Source organism: Anolis carolinensis, chromosome 5 (assembly GCF_035594765.1).
Source record: "Anolis carolinensis isolate JA03-04 chromosome 5, rAnoCar3.1.pri, whole genome shotgun sequence".
Lineage (NCBI taxonomy): Eukaryota > Metazoa > Chordata > Lepidosauria > Squamata > Dactyloidae > Anolis > Anolis carolinensis.
This window is the reverse complement of record NC_085845.1, coordinates 104,460,022-104,482,900: the sequence shown is the minus strand read 5'-3', so window position 1 is coordinate 104,482,900 and position 22,879 is coordinate 104,460,022. Positions and strand designations below refer to the sequence as shown.

The following is a 22,879-nucleotide window of genomic DNA, read 5'->3' as shown; positions in this document are numbered from 1 at the left end:
GTGTCTATGATAACACTCAACATTTTGAGAAGCGGATTTTACCACACGATCTGGGATATATTAGGATCTGTGCAATAAAGAGCTTAACTCAGACTTTCCTGTGACTTTCTTTAATGCCCTGTATACCCTTTAGTCCATGCTGCAGCACACGCTGGTGGCATGCATTTCATGGCCACAGCAGTTTTGGTCAGTGTGATTACAACTACTGTGGTGGAGTTTGGACTCTATATATCTTCCACTAAAACACAAGGAGATAATACATCAGGTTTGGTCCTGAGCAGGGCCGGTTAGACATATGAGACTGCTGAAGCGGCGGCCTCGGGCGCTGGCCGCTAGGGGCGCTGTCGAGGCGTCGACAGCAGCCCATAGCGCCACAGCAGAGATCGCCCAATTCTCCCTTAGTTCCTGGACGCGGCCGCAGATCGCCCTGGCGACCTGCGGCCGCGTCCAGGAAGGGAGAATTGGGCGATCTCTGCTGTGTGCACGCACACAGCAGAGATTGCCCAATCCTCCCTTAGTTCCTGGACGCGGCCGCAGCTCGCCCTGGCGAACTGCGGCCGCGTCCAGGAAGGGAGAATTGGGCAATCTCTGCTGTGTGCATGCACACAGCAGAGATCGCCCAATCCTCCCTTAGTTACTGGACGCGGCCGCAGCTCACCCTGCAAGATTGGTGTTAATTCTATGTAATGTTACTATATGAACATAATGTTGTTAATAAACTTCTGGTTGTAAGGTAAACTCTTTTATCCATTCTATTCACCTCTATCTTCTACCTTTTATTTCTCGGTGATTGGGTTTTTTTGGGGGGGGGGGGCACCAAAATCCTGTTTCGCTTACACTTGAAAATTTCCTTGGGCCGACCCTGGTCCTGAGCACATGAGTGAGGCAGGAAGATGGGAACAGGGAACTGCAAACTAGTAACAATGATTCTTACTAGGAGTCTTTGCAAACAACTACCATCACTCTATCAAACTCCTGAAAGCCCACTCTGTCTCCCTATCTGTCTGTTTTGTCCTTCAGGGCTTCCCCATAGCTCAGCCTAACTGGTAGGTTATATCTTTTCCCCAAGCACATGTCACTGGCTTCTTCTCCTAGCAAGCCATCTTGCTATCTGTACATGCATTTTGTTTTTTTAATAAAGTAAGTTTACAATATAAGAGCCAGCATGATGTTGTGGTTTGAGTTTTGGACTATGATTCTGGAGATCAGGGTTTGAATCCCTGCACAGTAATGGAAACCCGGTGAGTGGCCTTAAGCAAGTCAAACTCTCACCCTCAGAGAATGGCACAGGCAAGCCTCTATGAATAAATCTTGCCAAGAAAACTTCATGAAAGGTTTGCCTTAGGGTTGCTATATGTCAGAATAACATGATGTCAAATAATGACAACAACCAAAGTCTACGGGGGCTCCAATGCGTACAATAGTTTGTATGTCAAAACTATGTTTTTGGAATACATTACCAATAAAACATATTTTTCATTAAATTAATTTTATGTTTACCAGATTCCAACAGAAGACTGATGCTGATAAAATAAATGATAGCGAACCAATACAAGAAACAGATAATTTAAGAAGAACAATATGCTCTAGTGCACCAGTATATAAATATGTGGCTTCAAGACCCCTGTTGACAAATGGCAACCTCATGAGCTTCATAGAGTTTTCTCTATGAGTTTCCTCATCGTCGTTCATTGGTGGCCTGCCATCCAAGTACTAACCAGTGTGTGTGCTACTTAGCTTTCAAGATCAAAGGGGATCTGGTACCTTTAGAACATTAGACATAAATGGAATCTCAAAATTATTTATTAAAAAAATGCGAACTCTACCTTAAACTAGCACAAGAGGATAAAACTTCACTAACCCATTTATACTAGGAACAGGCAACGTGTGGCACTTTGGGTGTTGCTGAACTGCAATTCCTATCTTCCTTCACCATTCGCTATGCTGATTGGAGCCACAATCGAAAAGCATGTAGAAAGGCTGAAGTTACTTACCTATAGCTAATAAACCTTTATGTTTCAAAATACTGAAGCAGATAACTACAATAGACTATCAAGGTTAAGAGTCAGCTTTCTGATGTCCTCCAGGTATTCAGGATTATAATTTACATGATCTCTGGCTATTGCTCCTGCTGACATTTGCACATGGGAATTATAGGCCCAAGCATATAAAGGATATCAAGTGGCTGATTCTGATCTCTCTCTCTACCATGTTTTCCCAAAAATAAGACAGTGTCTTATATTATTTTTTTACTCCCAAAGATGCGCTAGGTCTTATTTTCAGGGAATGTCTTATTTTTCCATGAAGAAGAATTCACATTTATTGTTGACCAAAACAATGAACATTTATTCTATACTGTACAGTAGTTGTCATCACAAACCAACATAACCAAACCAGACAAATTGTGACTTCTGTCAAGAATTTCTTGTTACTACTATTATTTCCATATACAACTGGTATGTACATTTACCAATCCTGCATGCTATGGTGTTTTGCTTGGTGGGCGCCGAGCATGCTTCCAAACAAAAACTTTGCTAGGTCTTACTTTCGGGGGAAGCCTTATATTTAGCAATTCATCAAAACCTCTACTAGGTCTTATTTTTTTGAGGATGTCTTATTTTAGGGGAAACAGGGTAGCTGACACACACATACACGTTTAGTGTTTTTGTTTGGATCTGGTAGATTATGTATCTCAATTATGTCTGTTTTTATTGTTGCTTTTATTGTTGTTTTTATTGTTTTTATTGTTATTTTAAAGCCAAGTGTATTGTTTTAATCTATTCTTGTAAACCGCTCCGAGCCAAACTGGGAGTAGTGGTATATAAGTTTAATAAATATAAATAAAAATAAAAATAAATAAATGAAAATTCCTGTGTTATTGCATTGCTTAAATGCTTCCATGTTGTGTGATCATTCGTAGTACACCATTATAGTGCTGTATTCCACTTTAACTACCCTGGCAACATCCCATGGAAGCCTGGGATTGACAGTTTAGGGAGGGACTGAGAATACTCAGTCAGGGAGCTTCAGCGCTTCAGCCAAACTATGTTCCCTATGGGGTTGTTGTATGTTTTCCGGGCTGTATGGCCATGTTCTAGAAATATTCTCTCCTGACATTTCGCCCACATCTATGGCAGGCATCCTCAGAGGTTGTGAGGTATGGACAAACTAAGCAAGGAAGGTTTATGTATCTGTGGAAAGTCCAGGGTGAGAGAAGAACTCTTTGTCAGTTGGAAGCCAGTGTGAATGTTGTAGTTAATCACCTTAATTAGCATTGAATAGCTTCATCTCCTGGCCTCTTCCTGCCTGGGGGCATCCTTTGTTTAGAGTCATTAGCTGCCCCTGGTTCCCATGTCTGGAATTCCTCTGTTTTCAGAGTGTTGCTTCTTATTTACTGTTCCGATTTTGGAGTTTTTTTAATACTGGTAGCCAGATTTTGTTCATTTTCATGGTTTCCTCCTTTCTGTTGAAGTTGTCCACATGCTTGTGAATTTCAATGGCTTCTCTGTGTAGTCTGACATGATAGTTGTTGAAGTGGTCAAGCATTTCTGTGTTCTCAAATAATATACTGTGTCCAGGTTGGTTCATCAAGTGCTCTGCTATGGCTGATTTCTCTGGTTGAGTTAGTCTGCAGTGCCTTTCATGTTCTTTAACTCGTGTTTGGGCGCTGCGTTTGGTGGTCCCTATGTAGACTTGTCCACAGCTGCATGGTATACGGTAGACTCCTGCAGAAGTGAGAGGATCCCTCTTGTCCTTTGCTGACTATAGCATTTGTTGGATTTTCTTTGTGGGTCTGTAGAAAGTTTGTAGGTTGTGCTTCTTCATCAGTTTGCCTATGCAAACCCTTGATGTATGGTAAGAACACCTTTCCTCTGGGTGGATCTTTGTCTTTACTCTCCTGGCTTGCTCTTGGCCTTACAGCTCTTCTGATGTCCATGGTGGAGTATCCATTGGCCCGTAGAGCCCAGTTTAGGTGGTTTAGTTCACCTTGGAGGAGGTGAAGTTCGCAGATTCTTTGTGCACGGTCTGTCAGGGCTTCTTTTTTTTACTTGGGTGATGGTTTGTGATGCCTCATGGGCCTTGTAGTCCTGTCCCTAGTGTCATTGTGACAGATGAGGATGAAAACATGGGGTTTTCTCCGGATCAACAGCCAGAGCCAGAGTTTTTCCAGCTGCCTGAAGTTCTTGTCCAAGAACCAATTAAAACTGACCTTGATCAACGCTCGCCTCCCTTTGCTAGAAAGCAATCTTTCTCGGCGGATAGGGGAGCGAGAGAGAGAATTCGGAGGAGTGCCCACATTGCTGCCAAGCAAGACTGATTAGCCATGTTTCCCCTGGGAAAATCCAGGGAGTCTTACACCTGCAAGCTGGGTTTTCGTTCCCTGTTCTCTAGGGAAAAAGAACGCTGGACGCCCATTTGGCGGGAAACGAGATCCAGATAAAAGTATCAAACTCTGTTGATTCTTTGCGGAGACAACAGCTCAGCTTCGAGAGTGAATTCCATGTTTCCAGCCTAGTGCGGACTTTGCCAAGTACGCAATCCAGTTTCCTTGCGTCGCTTATCCAAATATCCAAGTATTGCCTTGCATTATTCTCAGCCACGGATTATGCTCCTTGAATCAAGTTTTGGACTGCCTGCCTTGTTTTGAACCACGGACCTTGTTTCCCAGATTCAAGCCTTGTTCTCAGCTTCCCTGCGGATTTACCTTGTGCCTTGAAAGACTTTGGACTATTCCCCACACTATTGCTTGGCATTAGTGTGTGTTTCGGTTGGATTTTACCTTTGAACTCTAATATCATTTATTGGACAAACTATTTCTGGACTATTTTAGGCCTTCTTTGAAAGGTCTGTTTCTGGACTATATTCTCTACTTGTTTTTATCCTCCTTATATATTTCCTTAATAAAGATATTAGATAGTTTTATTGGCCTCCGTGTTGGGTTCTTGGTGCTCCGCTGCCCTGGTGCATGACATGGTTGGAGTTTTTATGAAGGTATCTATCTGTGTGTGTAGGCTTTCTGTAAACTGTGTGGCCCAATTGTTGATTGGGTTTGCGGATGACCAGAACGTCTAGAAATAGCAGTTTTCCTTCCTTTTCTTTTTCCATGGTGAATTGGATATTTGGGTGGATGCTGTTGAGGTGGTCCAGGAACTTACTGAGTTCCTCTTCCCCATGGCTCCAAATGGTGAAGGTGTCATCAACATATGTTCCATATGTTCCTTATGATGTTACAATATGTGGGCCATAGCAATTAATTAAATTAAGCACTACATTTTATGGAGCATAAATGAGTCCCTTCTCACAATAAGTGAAAACACATCTTAAGGAAGTATTTACCTCTACAGAGGGTCAATCTTAACCTGGGCACATTGCACCCATTCTACTGACTTTGCACCTAAAAACCAAACTTTTGAGGAGGAGGAGGAAGCATGAACAACACCACTGTATCTGGCAACATTTCAATATGCTGCTCAAATCAGATGTGTCTCTGAATGTAATAACTTGTAGAGAGGAATTGTAACAAAGTATGTTGTGGTTTAAAAGAACGATTAGAAAGAATTCTTTCTAACTATAATTCATTACACAACACATATTGTAGACCACAGCATGACCAAATAAAAGTAGAAACCCATGAGAAATTGGTTGCTTTGAAAAGATGTACAGTTTTCTTTAGAAAAGGATGAATATTTCCTGAAATCCTTACTCTGCCAACTCTTGTTACAATCCTGAGCAACTTGCTTTTTAAATCTATGATTTCACACTGGTCCAACAATATGTACCCACTGGGCCCATGAGTAAAGGCTTTCAAGATCTGATAACTAAGTAATAAAATGAATCTTAAAAGCTACCAAACTGAACAAAATAAAATAAAATTAGATATAAATTCCTGTTTTAGACTGTGGTCAACTGAGGTCTAGACAAAACCCCATGCACATTCACTGCTTAGTCTCCAGTCTGCTCCAAGTTTGAAAAGGTAATTGAACTCAGTCTGTAATTACTGGATTAGACACAGATGGGCTCTATACATTTCAGGGGGAAAAGTACTGTTTGCATTCATTTTATGATTGCCTGAAAGGTCAAACTTTTCAAAATGTACTTTCATCTGTTAAATGGTTTCTTACATTCCCCAGGGTAGATCTTCAATAACTGATGTTTTAAGCAATTTGAGCCTATCAGATTCTGTCTTTGAATGTAATACGTTGCCCATTTTTTACTATTATATACATACATGTAGGTTAATTGCTACATTTCACATATTTTCAAAATTGCTTTTTAAATAAAAACCCCTGAAACTTCCTTTCAATCTCCCCCACAGGGCTATTGCTTTATCACAAGGACTGTGTATTTATGAATTAATTGGTGTTACCACACTTAATTTCACAATTAAATATAACAATTATATTTTGCTAACAATCACTAATAAAACACCATTATACTGTGTAAAGGTGCTGGTATGTAGAAGACCCAACTACAGCCCAAGACAAAATAGTAGGAGTACTCATTAATCAAAATAGTGGATATTTTGCTTTTTATAATTATCACCAAAACCAATTTCAAAAAATTGTACTAGAATGATGCTGTGACCAAAAGACTGGACTTGTATCAGGGACTTGTGAGACCAAGGGTGCATTTACACTGTAGGATTTATGCAGCTTGATCTGACATTAGTTGCCATGACTCATGGTGCCCCATTTAATTTCAAATCCCCATGATTCCATAGCACTGAGATGTGACAGATACAGTGGTGCCAAACTGCATTAATTCTACAGTGTAGATGCACCTCTAGATTCAAAATTCAGATTCAGAAACTAGGATCAAAATCCTATCTCATCAGGAAAGGCGTGGGGGAGGGAGGGACAGATACAAATGCAACATTGCCATGCACCAAAGTATGCTACAAGTCTTTGTTTCAAAAAGGTGCCTGGAAATACAAACTTTAAGGATCTTTACTGATCCCAAATTCCCAAATTCTCACTAACTCAAATTTCACTAGGTATGTAAAATAAAACATATTGGTTTCTCTACATATATTAAAATCTTTTAAAAGCCTTGGTTTGGTATGCATATGACCACTTTATAAATGGGCAAACGTAAATTTAGGCTGCATCAGTTCAGGCTGCAGAAAGAAAATTCCGACATGGGAAGAAACAAAAGCAATATTTCTAGGCTATATCTGATTCCAACCCGCAGCATTTTAGGGGATTTTTTTAGTTATTTAGGTTTAGAGAAGTACCCAATCAACCTGTATTCTCAAGCAACATAACCGAACATCTTGTAAATGTATAACCCAAAGACAGAATGTCATCTTGCAGCATTCCTGCTTATCCTAGGCCACCGCTACACAAATCACTTGAGTTGGGGTGAGGATTGATGCAGCACCTGTCCCTTAATCAGTTTTGCCATGTGATGTTGTTTACCTAATTGTACTGATGTGTATTAGGGCTCTATTTCAGAGTATCCCCTGACCAGAGCAGGTCCAAGGTAATTTTAAAGTGTAGGCAAACAGAAATTTTGGCGCCCCCCCCCCAAAAAAAACCAATAACTGAAAAATAAAAGCGTTGGATAAGCGAAAATGTTGAATAATAAGGAGGGATTAAGGAAAAGCCTAAATAAAGAACACTCAGGGGAAATCCAGACAGGAAGCAATCAGGGACAGCTAACACCTCCCAAAAAAGATTCTCCCAGGCAAGAGGAAGCCAGGCCTTGAAACCACAGGGCCATTAAATACTAATCAAGGTGATTAATTACAACATCCACACCTACCTCCCAACAGACAAGAGCTCTTTCTCCCACCCTGGACATCATTCCACAGACAAATAAACCCCACCTGCCTTGCTTCCAACAGACGGCTTTCAGAAGGCCGGAAGGGCCGACACGGGCTCCAGAAGGCCCTCCCAGCCCACCTGAAGGGCCGACGCAGGCTCCAGAAGGCCCACCCTGCCCACCGGAAGGGCCAGTGCAGGCTCCGGAGTGCCCGACGCAGGCTCTGGAAGGCCCGCCCGGCCCACTGGAAGGGCCGACGCGGGCTTCTGGAGCCTGAATCACATCCATGGATGTGGGCTGGCAGCGGCCTGGCTCCCCTCTTTGTGCCCGTTTGGGCTGAAGGAGGAGGAGGCGCTGAAGGAGGAGGAAGCCGCCGCGGCCGATGCGAGAAGGCCACAGCGGCACCCAGGGGCGCCTTGAATGCGGTGCCCCCTGTTGGTGTGCGCCATATGTGGCCGCTTCAGGTTGCCCACACCGTTGGTCCGCCTCTGCCCCTGACTTTGTTTATCAAGTTTAAAATCTTTAATTCGCATTGCTGCATGTCCCCACCACGCATCATTTAAGCACAGCATTTTCAAGCTACCTTCAATCCCCATTTCACATTAAGTCACCAGTGTAGTTGTGCTGCTAGATAATACTGAAGTCAGGTTAACAGAAAGGAGAGCAGATATGAGTTTATTGAAAAAGAAACTAAAAACTTGTGTATCACTTTAGGAGCAAACGTTAAATATCTGCAGTTTATTCCTTCATTTGAACTACAAAACACTTGCCTATAATTCACCACTGCCAAACTTCTTATGCAGATAAAATAATTTACAGTATTCTTCACAAATCATCAATAGGATACAGAGTTTTTAGGAAGTGTGGTTTACACTCCAAACAATTATACTAAAACCAAGGTCAAGAAAGAACGAGGTCTTCTTCAATCCTCCAGGTCAAATAATCTTATTGACCATAATACTATGGGCTCTTCCACATAGCCATAAAACCCAGAATATCAAGGCAGAAAATCCCACAATATCTGCTTTGAACTGGGTTATCTGAGTCCACACTGCCATATATTCCAGTTCAAGGCAGGAAATGTGGGATTTTATTCAGCTTTGTGGAAGAGACCTATGTAATGCAATTTTTGATCCTGGGTTATAAATGTCATTTCCTAATTGGTTCCATCATAAAAACATGCGAAAAGTTTATTAAACTGCAAAAACTTTGTTTTTGTGGGACATCTTGCAGCACATTTTGCTATAGTATTTCAATTAATATCTCATCAAGTCTCAACCAATTCAACATAATTTGTGGTAGCCACAAAGTTTCTGGAGTATAACAACTACTTTCAAAGTAAGCACAGCACGATTAAACAGAAATAACATTTTCAAACCAGGAACATATTTTTCTTTTAATTTTGTTACATAGTGTAATTAAACCACGGCAGGACATAACATGTTCAAATCATCCAAATATAAGAACAGATATTTGAAAGAAAGATGGAATTGCATTCAAACCACTGAAAATACAATGGCTGTCTATGCTTAGGTTCTTTCAGATAACTGAAATTAGTATTGGGAGAGGGAAATGGCTACACAAATAAAAAATAAAATTGTAAATTAAAGGATTAGGTCTTACAGAAGTTTAGAATTACAGAAGAATTCTTACAGAAGAATTAGGGCAGTGGTAATTTAGGATGACATGCATGAAGTGATGGAAAGTGAACTAACTATAATGCCCAACTAGCTATTTAAGATCATTTTCTTAATGTAGATTTTATAGATTGACACGTTATAATTGTAGCCTTCGAGGGTTAAAAGGGTGTGTCAAGATCACCAGCTTACTACAAACAAGATTAACACAATTCCAATGCATTGTGGAAAGCAACTACTTGAGGGCTGGTTGTCTATAATTATCGACATCTGCCATATTTAGGTCAGGAAATAAAAGAATGTGAAATTAACTCTGTATTTTAATACAACAAGCACATTTTTTAGAATTTGGGAAAGCTAGTGGGTTTGGGGAGGTATAGCCCAAAAAACTAACTTGCACAAGCTCTTATTTCATAAACCAAGGGGAGGACTTAAAAGCAATTCATGGCTTGACATAACACAGCCCTCAAGAAAAAGTGGACAGTAATTCAACACCAGATCCCATCTGATCTTAAAAGCTAAGCAGGGTCAGCTCTAGTTAGTGCTTGGATGGAAGATCATCAATGAATACCAGGTACTGTGGGCTAAATTTCATAAGAAGGAGCTGGCAGAATTACCTCTAATTATTTCTTGTTCAAAAGAAAAACCTATGAAATTCATGGGATTTCCATAAGGCACCTACAAATTAACACAATTCCAATGGCAGCCTCTGCTAACTAGCCTTAGACTCTTAGAACAAACATTTTATAATTTTGCAAATCTGACTTCAAGGACTGGGTCTATTAGTGGTGAAATAAGATACTAATATTTTAAAACTCATGCCAAGGACAGAAACAATTTGCGAAGGGCTTGTAAACATCCAAACAATCAACAGAAATGTGGAAGATGAAATAGTGATTTAATTACTAGTTTTCTTGATATATAAATACTCATTTTTCATCCCAGGAAAAACCCAGCAAATATTACTTCAGCCTCTCTCTCCTCATATATTTATTCAAAAGGTGATATATTAACAATATAATACTGAAAACAAAAAAAAGTTGTTCCAAAAGAACGGCTACTGATTGCATCTCTCCACCACCAAGACTACAAAAAAGATGCTTTATAATGCTACAAATACAACTGAGAAAACCTAATGATCTACGAACTCTCTCCAACTATCATCTGTACAGCACCATGTAAGTCAAATTCATATACAAAATAAACAATATGACATAAAACTACAATAATACTAAAGTACTACATAAAATAACTGCCATATAGATCTTGCATATTAAAAAATTCAATATAAAAATATACAGCACAACACCTTAAATATTAACAACACTACTAAAATTGAGATTACTGTAGATAAAAGCATCACCATATCAATCAACTGCAAGATCCACAATACGTTTTTCTCTATAATTACACAAAATAAAAATTTAGAATGCAAAGCAGAAGATAGAATATTGTCTAGGATTTGCAAACTACATGCTACAGAAGGCCTGCTGTAGTCTACATTTATACAGATTGCCTTCTAGATGCATAGACAGTTGGTATGTTCACTATGCCACTGAACAAATTCAGTAAGGGTTTAATTGACACCTCTAACCTAAATCAATCACCAGGCCTAAACATAAGAGCACCCATTAAACCAGTGGAACATGTAAGTATGACTTACCAAATTCCCATTGAATTAGACGATATACTGTTATTAGAACTAACAACTGGATTTAAATTTCAATATTTAATGGAACCCAGTTTGAACAAGTCCAAAATTGAAGGGAATGGAATGTTAATAAAAAAGCATGTAATTGTCTTTTGTTGAAAATCCTGGCAACAAAATTTTGAATGAAGACTATCTCAAGAACATGCACATCTGTTTAATATTACAAGCCAACTGTCAACATCCTAACTGAAGTTTTAATTTAATATTTTTCCTTTCTTGATGTTTTACCTTTAATCAATGCCTTCTGAGAATATCAGCTTTCTATACGAAACTGTTAAATATAAAGAAATGTTATTGTAGCATGTTTATAAAATCATAGTTCGAGAACTTTGTATTTTTCTAAAGCCTGACCACAACTTAATTATCTGCAGGACATTCCAAGTCTGCAAATGTAAGCTCCAGTTCCCAAGCAATTTGGAATATCTACTGTACAGGACACTGCGGTTTCCAAATACCACAACATGCTTCAGTTTCCAAAAGTCAGCATTAGGACTTTTAGACATGGCTTTTATGTTAATTAAGTATTTGTTTTGCTGCGAATCATTACATTGTTTTCATGATTCTCTTTCATATTATATTGCTATCCTCAGTGGATTGTTATTACTTCAAATGTGAAGGATCAGTAATGAAGGAGGGAATCATAAATCTCATGTCCAACACAAAGAAAATCGTATGAGTTTATTTTTTTCCCATCACAACCCAGATGCACTTCATTCAAAAATGTACTGAAAGCCCCAGAAAGTACTATTTACTAACCGTTACAGACAACAGATTTTATCATTTGATTTTAATTTTGCCTCTCAGGCTTAATATCCCATATAATTAATTTCACAAAGGACTACCTGAAAATCTCAATCCTGTTGGTATGCAGAAACTGACTGATCATAGAATGCCTTTGAAATAATTATAAAATTTGGCTGTTGAAACACAATAAACACAGAGGAGTAGTGTAGCTATCATAGCACACATACAAGGAAAAAGACGTGAAGCCAAAGAGGAACCCCAGCAAATACCTACCATGTGGGAAAATGTTGACCAAAAACTGTGTCCCCGTCCCTCAAAAATGGGTCAATATATCCACAGATGAATGCTAAAAATGCTCTGTGCTTTCCACTATTTTGGATGCTTGATATGGAGAGGAGAAGCAGTGGTCATTTTTAACCACTATTTAAAATAGCCACTTACTCTGTTCCACTTCAAGTACACGATATGGAAAGAAGACAGAGCTTATAAAGTTAGGCTCTCCTAAAAGGATCTATATTGCTCTGCTACACTTTATGTACCCAAAATGGTGGGTGCGACAAATTATTTGGTGCCGATAAACATTGCTCAGGTCAAAAAAGGTGAGACAGGGTAGCTTGTATTTTTTCCAACTTGGGTGGGAGAAAGGTAATGGAAGGACAAAACACAGAACTACACATATTTTATTTATGTGCAGAATTGATCTCACGTACCAAACTGGATTACATTTTCTTGTGGTACCTTTTAAAACAGAATCTCCCATACTTCAGCATATTCTTTGAATCGTCCTTATAATTTTAATGAAAAGATTATATTTTCCATAGTTCCAAACATCTCCACTTCGATGTTTTTCGTATCTGAGCACTCTTTCTAAAGACCTGAAATTGTATTTCGAAATGTTTTCGGTTAGAAAAATATTTTAATAATATAACTATTAGTATAATTTGGTGTACATTTGGTACAGCACAATTTCACTTGTCAAAGATTTGGAGTGTTCCTTTCACTACTACTATTTGCACTGCTTTGAGTACTCTCCCTTGGTTTACTTCTATACCATCTTCTGCCAACTTTTCATTTTTCCACAGGTCTTGGTGAGACAGCCCAAATCAATCAGGGCTTCTGGGAGATGAAGAGCAGCAAGAAATTGCACCACTAGATCCCAATCTTGATAAAAAGGGTTCAAGTTCACCCCCCTATTAAAGAGAACTAAAAACTTTCACTAAACAGAGATGGAGAATGTGCATTTGGGACCCTCTGCAAGACAACAACTAGCAATAACAAAGGTTACTTGTATGGAGGGGGGCAGGGTTAGTACTACAGTAGAGTCTCACTTATCCAACATAAATGGGCCGGCAGAACGTTGGATAAGCAAATATGTTGGATAATAAGGAGGGATTAAGGAAAAGCCTATTAAACATCAAATTAGGTTATGATTTTACAAATTAAGCACCAAAATATCATGTTATAGAACAAATTTGACAGAAAAAGTAGTTCAATATGCAGTAATGCTATGTAATAATTACTGTATTTATGAATTTAGCACCAAAATATCACGATGTATTGAAAACCTTGACTACAAAAATGCATTGGATAATCCAGAACGTTGGATAAGCGAGTGTTGGATAAGTGAGACTCTACTGTATTTCTTCCATGAGCCTAAACTAAATTCTATTTTAATTTTTGTATATGTTTAGTTTTTATATTTTACTAGCTTGGGGACCCGGCGATGCCCGGGTCATTTGAGAATGGTATTATTTGTCTTTTAAGGTTTGGAATGGGTGAACTACAATTCCCAGAATAGTGGCTGAATCCTTCCCGAACCCTACCAGTATTATAAGTTGGCCATTTTGGGCGTGTGTACCAGGTGTGGTGCAGTACTGTCTGGATGGGGGTGAACTACTGCAATTTCTAGATTCCCGGGGCAATTGCCCCGAAATATCTATCAGTATCCATAGTAGGCAATATTCAGTCTGTGTGGCAAGTTTGGTCTAGATTCGTCATTGGCTGGGTTCAGTGGTCTTTGGATGTAGGTGAACTACAACTCCCAAAATGAAGGCCCCTTCCCACAAATACCTGCAGTATGTTCAGTAGGTCATGAGGCTTCTCTGTGTGAAGTGTGGTCCTAGTGCATTGTCGGTGGGGGTCAGTGTTTATCTGGCTGCAGGTGAACTATAACTCCCTTTTCCCCAAACTTGTCCAATATGTTGTATTGGTTATGGGGGTTCTGTGTGCCAAGTGTGATGCTCATTCATTGCAGGTGAACTATAAATCCCAGTATCTACCACTCCTAAACTTCCAGTCCAGTTCCCCTCCAAACCCACCAGTAGTCAAATCTGAGCATATTGGGTCTGCATGGCAAGTTTGGCCGAGAGCCATTATTATTTGGGTTAATAGCATTCTGGGTGTAGGTGAACTACAACTCCTCTATATTCCCCAGTAGGAGTGACAGTACTCTGACTTGATGCAGGGTGAACTACAACTTCCACCATGTGGAGTCAATCCCTAAACTCCTCCAGTAAGTTTAGTTGCAGCTCAGTTGTGCTCTGTTTGTTATGCAGAGAGATTGGAAAGGGCAGTGGGTGGGGCCATGCAAATTCCACAGCAATGGAGAACCCTGGGATGCCTGCCTGTGGTGGAAAAAAAAGCAAAATCTAGGATGAAATGGTCCCCAAACGAAAGCATTCCCTGGGTGGTGGGCTGTAGTGTTTGGGAAGGACATTGGCAGGGGCTGGGCTGCATGTTCATGTCGCTCGCTGTAACCGCAATGTCAGTGGAAAAGAGTGACTTGCTAGATTCTTAACCCTGGGAACTATAGCTTGTTTGTGGAGGCCGGAGGCTGTCTGTGTGAGCAGACATCCGTGCCACATACGGGTTTTTTCTTTTATTATGGATTTAGATTAGATTTAGATTGTATTGGTGTTATTGTAAGCTGCTTTGAGTCTCTGTTGAAGAGAGAAAAAGCGGGGTATAAATAAACATAAAATAAAAAAATAATAAACATCACACAGAGAAAAAGACAAGAGGTGGCAGTTTCTACCTGCTGGTTCTTTGTCCTTGTGTTCTCTGATGTACTGGAGAATGTCAGTTGGTTGAGTATGTTGACCTTTTCTTCAAAGAGAACCACACATTTGCACTTGCTATAAGTGTAGTCAGAGTTTCCAGCAAAACAACTCTGCATCAGATGACTCCAAATCCTTCTGCAGTTAATTATTCTCCCCCTCCCCTAAGCATGTAGTAACTCTTTGGAATATAACTACAAACGCTATAAGGCACACATGGCTGGCTTAAAATCTTGCATCCTCACCCAACCACTTATGGCAGCTTCAGAAAAGGCTACTGGGAAAATATACAAATCAGCTTTCTTCCCAGAGTTCCGCTTTCTGGTGTGCTGCTCAAAAACTTGCTTCCTCACAGGCTTCATTTCCATTCACAGTAACTTTCCCCCTCTCATTCTTCTATCATGCATCTTATTTCTTTCATGCCTCCAGCTATGCATTGCTGAAGCCTTATTTTGGAGTAAATCCCACATGTGTCTATGCACAGTATACATGCAAAGCTGCTGACACTACGGACCTCGTGCAGCAAAGTGATGTGGAGTGGAGAAGCACAGAACTACTAAGCCAGTAGCATTCGTAAAAGTGATTTAAAACTGTTCTATGAAGTATTCAATTCTCATATAAACATTTTATCTTGATAATGCACTCTTCATCTCTCCCAGTTAGAACAGCCAGTTTTATTCTAAAGCAAGGACACATATCTAGATGGTTTATTTTTGTTTGTAATATTTTTATTCTGCATAATATTGTGCAGAACACATTATTATTGTAAAAATATAAAAATACAACAACTAATACAGCAAATGAAACATGAAGCCAAGAGAACATAGCTCAGTAAAAAAAACAAATTAAAATACTACATAAAAATAAAAATGACAGTCTGCTATGTCACCATCGTAGCACATAGGAAAAATAGCTTTGAATGAAATAGTACAGGAACATGGTGAATAAATCCTTCTTTCCTATAGCCACCTGGCTAATCTCTAATGGCACACATAGTAACTGTTAATAAACTGTTCTCTACTACAGTATTTCATATTTGTGCCATGAAAACTGTGACATTCAAACTTTACAAGATAAACAGCTGTTAAAGTAGCTCTTAGGTCCTATGAGTTAATGGAGGCAGCCCTATACATTGATCAATGGTGTTTCTTGTGAACATAGTTAAAATAGTACATGTAGCAGACAAAACAATAGCTTAGGGTACAATAAAGTAAGCCAAGAAAATTCTACTTACACAGCATGTGTTTTAGAAAGGCAAAATGCAGAATATTCGTATCAGTATTTGACATTACAACTTACAAACATGAGAAAATTTATTTTTACATTACTTCAGAGAGATGGGTCATGGATATAACAACATTGCTTATGCAAATCTCACCTTTACTATATCCAGATTGTGTTTAAACAAAAACAAAAAAAGTTACAAAACCCACTCAGCTTGTCCTTCACAAGTCACAGTTATTTTGGCTGACTTCAGAAGTGTGCCTAGAGAGACTATTAAATAGTCTGCAATTTTATCTGCTATTAAACGAGTCTTCTGATTTATTTCTGGATTAGTTTCAAATAGTAGATGTAACTTTTCAAATTGTTTTTGGGGCAATTCCTTTCAATAAAAACAAAAATATGTAAACATAGCACTATTTTTAAAAAGCATTTTATTGTAAATGTCTGATGATGAAGACAATTTTATTCATTTATATACCACTTCCTGATAATGGGACTCAATATAACTAGCATCATATTTCAAACAATACAAAATTAAAATATAAAAAGCAAGAATAAGCATGAATCCAACAGTTTGTTAATCATAAAGACATTATTCCAGCAACCAAGGAGTTGACTATATATAGGCAGTCCCCAGATTACAAACATCTAACTTACAAACGACTCACAGTTAAGAACAGGGTGAGACAACAGGAAGTGAGAAAAATCTGCCCCTAGGAAGGAAAATTCACTCCTGGAAGAGTTATGATGGGGAAAAGGGGTATCCCCTGAACCTTTCTTATCGATCCTTGTTTCCACAACAAGCCAATTTTTTTTCAAAATCCAATTATCACAGGGACAGAATGTGAGGTAAATCTTCTGAACAGGGGCACAGACGACAAGACTATTAACCCTTCCCTATGCTATCCAAAGCTGTGGCAAGAGAAGGAAACTATCACAGATGGAGAATCCCTTATCTATAATTATAAAATGCAAAATTGTCCATATGGGAGGCTGGAATAGTGACACCGTTGCTTTCTGATGATTCAGTGTACGCACAATTGGTTCCATACACAAAATTATAAAAAATATTGTGTACAAAATTACCTTTAGGATATGTATATAAGGTGTATATGAAACATGGATAAATTGAATGTTTAGACTTGAGTCCTATTTCCAAAATAGGCTATTATATATAGATATGCGAATATAAGTATTCCAAAATCTGGTGGGGGGGGGGGGGAGAGAATCCAAAATACTTCTGGTTCTAAGCATTTTGTGTAAGGGTTGCTCAAACTGTACTGATGCTTTCTTTATCAGTACCAGGTATAAAGACATCCCCACCACCCACCCACCCACACACACACACACAAATAGCAAATGAGGCTAAGGGCACATCAATACTGACCATTTTTCAGCGTGTGGTGGTCAGGCTACACACACTTCAAAAGCATACTGCAGTGCACTTTAAAGGTTTTAAATCAAGATAACTACAATCAGAGGAAAGTCTAGAATAAAGTCCTTAATGCACATCAGCACAATCTAGTGTAAACCACATTTCACAGCACTGCTTCCTTCTATGCCAATTTCAAAATGACCTAAGAGCTACAGAAGAAGTGGAAAACACCAAGAGAAATATGATATGGAAATGCATATATGAACTATGGTCCATCTTCCCCAATAAGCTTCAACTCCTCTTTTGTTAACATATAAATGACAGACCTACATTTCAAACACATACATGCACTTTTTCTTCACTACTGAGAATTCAAATTCAGTGGCACATCTGAGAAAAGGGGAAAGGCTTTTCAATGCAGAGAGCATGGCATCCTAACAGAAGTCCACATGGCAGTTGGAAACACAAGAATAGCCCTATAATCACTGAACTCCAATCTCTTTATTATCTTTGCATTGTAAGTTGACTACAGGCTTATAATTGTGGGATTTTGAAATACCACTTTGATGGATCAGAACATTCTGAAAGTTAGAGAGACATCCTAATTCTAAACTTAGTTCTTCAGTAATCACATGGATGGCTTTCAACAGACTTAAGGCAAAGGTAAAGGTTTTCTCCTGACATTATGTCTAGTCGTTTCCAACTCTGTGGGTTGGTGCTCATCTCCATTTCTAAGCGAAAGTGTCGGCGTTGTCCGTAGACACCTCCAAGGTCATGTGGCTGGCATGACTATAGGGAATGCCATTACCTGCTCGCAGTACCTATTGATCTACTCACATTTGCATGTTTTCCAACTGGTAGGTTGGCAGAAACTGGGTCTAACAGCGGGAGCTCACCCAGATTTGAACTACCAACCTTTCAGTCAGCAGCTCAGCAACAGGCCTTACTTCCAAGCATATCCAATTGAGGATCATAGTTTCGCAGCCTTATCACAAACATATCTTCACCCTATAAGTCACAAAAGCCTCACACTATTATATCAAATTTCTCCTTACCCCTGAATTCTTTTTCTAACTGTAGTATAACAGATTCTTTCCATCATACAAACAGACATAAAGACCACAGCTCTCTGTTCCTGTGTATCTGGAGTTGCCAGGAAGTATCACAGATTTCATATTATTTGTTCCTGAGGAAATAGGACTGAAACTGCATCTGTTTATTCCAAAATGTGTGCAGCTAAGATTCTAGACCAGAGCTTCCCAACACATTAGTGTGCTGGCTGCAGTGTGTAGGTGGACTGGCCACATTGTCCAAATGTCCAATCACTATCTCTCAAAGCAGTTACTTTATTCTCAACTGAAGAATGAAAAATGGAATGTTTGTAGATAACAAAAGAGGTTTAAAGATGGCTAAACCAACAAATGTGGCATAAATACAACAAATATGGCATAAACACTGGCTCTCCAGCGTTGTAGCTGGAGGCCATGAATGGAGGAAAAAGAAAAAAATGTGTTAAGAGAAAGGCGCATCAAACCAACCCTTGTCAGTACCGTCTTCCATCTGGAATTGATGTCCTCACTGCAAAAGAACATGTGGATCCAGAATAGGTCTCTACAGTTACCTATGGACCCATCACCAAGTCTCTGGCCTTTTCTGCACTGCCATATAATCCAGATTATCAAAGCAGATAATCCACATTACCTGCTTTGAAACTGGATTATATGAGGTCCCTTCTACACTGCCATATAATCCAGATTATCAAAACAGATAATCCATATTATCTGATTTGACTGGATTATATGAGCCTACACTGCCAGATAATCTGGGATAAATAAAATCTGGGATCAGAACCTGGATTATAGGGCCTGTCTGGAAGAGTCTGGATTCTCCTTATACACTGCCATATAATCCAGATTATCAAAGCAAATAGTCCACATAATTTGATTTGAACTGATTACCTTAGTCTACACTGCCATTTAATCTGGTTCAAAGCAGATCATCTGAATTTTATCTGGCAGTGTAGGTGAAGCCTGAGTCTACCTGAAATAAGCAATAAATGATTTTTTTAAAATAAATAAATAGAAACAAGAGGTCTCCATGATACATTGTGTCTCCATACATTCTGTTGGGTAAAGACCTTCCTATTTAAGAAGGTCTTTAATTAAAGTTAGAACCACATATGGTAGTGCTGTGCTAAGTTTTTTAGTTCCAATGTTTTTAGGTCAAAGGGGTTTATATGGGGGAGGGAGATGCCTTATAAGGGGATGGTTTAAGCCAGGGGTCCCCAAACTAAGGCCCGGGGGCCAGATGCGGCCTCCAACGTCATTTACCTGGCCCCCGCCCTCAGTTTTGTAATATAATATTTTTATATCAGTTTTAATAATATAATATATTGTAATACATCTACTATTGATAATAATATTATGTTATACAATATAATACTAATAATAATACCATATAATAAAATTAATTATATGTTATATATTACATATTACAGTAGAGTCTCACTTATCCAAGCTAAACGGGCCGGCAGAAGCTTGGATAAGCAAATATCTTGGATAATAAGAGGGATTAAGGAAAAGCCTATTAAACATCAAATTAGGTTATGATTTTAAGCACCAAAACATGTTATAAAATAAATTTGACAGAAAAAGTAGTTCAATACGCAGTAATGTTATGTTGCAATTACTATATTTACGAATTTAGCACCAAAATATCACAATATATTGAAAACATTTACTGCAAAAATGGCTTGGATTATCCAGAAGCTTGGATAAGTGAGACTCTACTGTATATAATACTATAGTGATATAGTTCAATATAGTAATATATATGCTAATATTGTGCTATGCTAATAATATAATATATTGTATGTACATACAGCTGCTCTGAGTCTCCTTCGGGGTGAGAAGGGTGTGATATAAATGTAGTAAATAAATGCAGTAAATAAATAATTAATTTTAGACTCAGGCTCGCCCAAAGTCTCAAATGATTTGAAAGCACATAACAACAACCTTAATTAACTTGACTATATCACTGGCCAGAAGCAGGCCCACACTTTCATTCAAATCCTGATAGGTTTATGTTGGTTAAAATTGTTTTCATTTTTAAATATTGTATTGTTCTTTCATTGTTGTTGTTGTTACACTACAAATAAGACATGTGCAGTATGCATAGGAATTTGTATTTTTTTTCAAATGATAATTCGGCCCCTCAACAGTCTGAAGGATAGTGGAACGGCCCTCTGCTTCAAAAGTTTGAGGACCCCTGGTTTAAGCCATGCATGGGCACACTTTGGCCCTCCAGGTGTCCTGGACTCCCAACTCCCACAATTCTTAACAGCTGGTAGGCTGGGTTGTTGTTAATTTTCCAGACTGTGTTGCCATGTTACAGAAGCATTTTCTCCCGATGTTTCGCACACATCTATGACAGACCATCCTCAGAGGTTGTGAGGTATATTGGGAAACTAAGCAAGGGAGGTTTATATATCTTTGGAAGGTCAGGGTGGGCGAAAAATTCTCGTCTGTTGGAGGCCAGTGTGAATGTTGTAATTAATCACCTTGATTAGCATTAATGGCCTTGCCAGCTTCAAGGCCTGGTTCTTCCTGCCTGGGGGAATCCTTTGTTGGGAATTGTTAGAGGACCCTGATTGATTCATGTCTGGAATTCAGAATTCTCTGTTTTCAGAGTGCTGTTCTTTATTTACTGTTCTGATTTTACAGTTTTTTCATACTGGTAGCCAGGTTTTCATCATTTTCATGGTTTCCTCCTTTCTGTTGAAATTGTCCACATGCTTGACGATTTCAATGGCTTCTCTGTGTAGTATGACAAAACAGCTGGTAGGCTGTTAGAAATTGTGGGAGCTGGAGTCTAAAACACCTGGTAGGCTGTTAGGAATTGGGGAGTTGGAGTCCAAAACACCTGGAGGGTCGAAGTTTGCCATGCCTGATTTAACCTCTGGTTTGCTGGTTAATTAAATTACGGTGTGGCAAAATGATGCAGGTCTAAGAAGTATGAAATGTTTGAAAAGCCCTGCTCTAAACCGAAAAACCTAAGCCGAGTTTAAACTTACTTTCTAAAAAGGAAATCCCACTGGCTTCAACGACTGATCCCCAAATCACATTCCTTTCAATAGGATTGAGACTCCTTTTTATGTTCTCTCTCCTATAATCTCCTCTGCGGCCGGGGAAGCGGAAGGTGCCCAGAGCCACGTCGCAGCCCTGATTCTTTCCTCCCTGAGGACTCACCACTTCCCGGGCCCGGCTAGAAAAGTCGCTCCTCGGCCGAGAACGCTTGAGGAGGAGGAGGGCATCGTCCCGGGAGGAGTCGCTGCCTCCTCCACCGCCCAGAGGGACCCCGAGCGCCTTGTTCCGGGTCTTCACCGTCTTCACGCTGGCTTTGAACAGCAGCGTGATGTCCACGGCCATGGCTGGGCTGAGGCGGGCAGGTGGGCGGGTCTTTCCTGGGCTCCCGTCCTTCCGCAAAAGTCTTCCTCCTCGCAACTGGGCCGCACCCGAAGGTTCCGCCTCCACTAAGGGCCCTTCCACACAGCCATATAACCCAGAATATCAAGGCAATTCACCCACAATATCTGCTTTGAACTGGGTTATCTGAGTCCACATTGCTATGTAACCTAGTTTAAAGCAGATAACGTGGGATTTTATACAGCTGTGTGGAAGGGGCCTCTTGCTGACACACTGTCCCCCTTTGAAATAGAAATGCTTCATAAAGGTAGGGCGTTTCCTAGGCAACCGCTCACTTCCTGTAGGGACTTCCTGTAAAGGAGCAATCCCCCCCAAAGAGTTTTGGACTTGGGTTGCTGTGAATTTTCCGCACTGTGTGGTCATGTTCCAGAAGCATTCTCTCCTGACGTTTCGCCCACATCTATGGCAGGCATCCTCAGAGGTTGTGAAGTCTGTTGGAAACTAGGCAAGTGGAATTTATATATCAGTTGAATGTCCAGGGTGGGAGAAAGAACAGGGAAATTCCAGGCAGGAAACAATCAGGGCCAGCTAACATCTCCCAACAAAGGATTCCCAAACAGGAAGCAGCCAGGCTTTGAAGCTGCAAGGCTAGTCAATGTTGGTCAAGGTGGCCAATTGCAACGTTCACACTTGCTTTAGACAAGTTCTTTCTCCCACCCTAGACATTTCACAGATATAGGAACTTTGCTTGCCTAGTTTCCAACAGACCTCACAACCTCTAAGGATGCCTGCCATAGATGTGGGTGAAACATCAGGAGAGAACGCGAAACACAGCAACCCAGTAATTCCGGCCATGAAAGTCTTTGACAACACAGTTTTGGACTTCTTTCCCACAGCATCTGATGTGTTTGAAGCGTGGCATAATTCTAACCCAAGGCCCCTAC

General features: G+C 39.6%; 1 protein-coding gene across 1 annotated transcript in view; it reads right to left on the bottom strand.

Moving 5' to 3' along the window:
• The window catches only part of stx18 (syntaxin 18), a 61,579-nt gene extending 39,443 nt beyond the window's left edge, over nt 1–22,136 (bottom strand). The window contains exon 1 of the mRNA XM_003224147.4: nt 21,759–22,136. Coding sequence (XP_003224195.1) covers nt 21,759–21,938 — 180 coding nt within the window. The 5' untranslated portion in view covers nt 21,939–22,136. The remainder of the gene's footprint in view (nt 1–21,758) is intronic.
• Between the last annotated feature and the right edge of the window lie 743 nt (nt 22,137–22,879).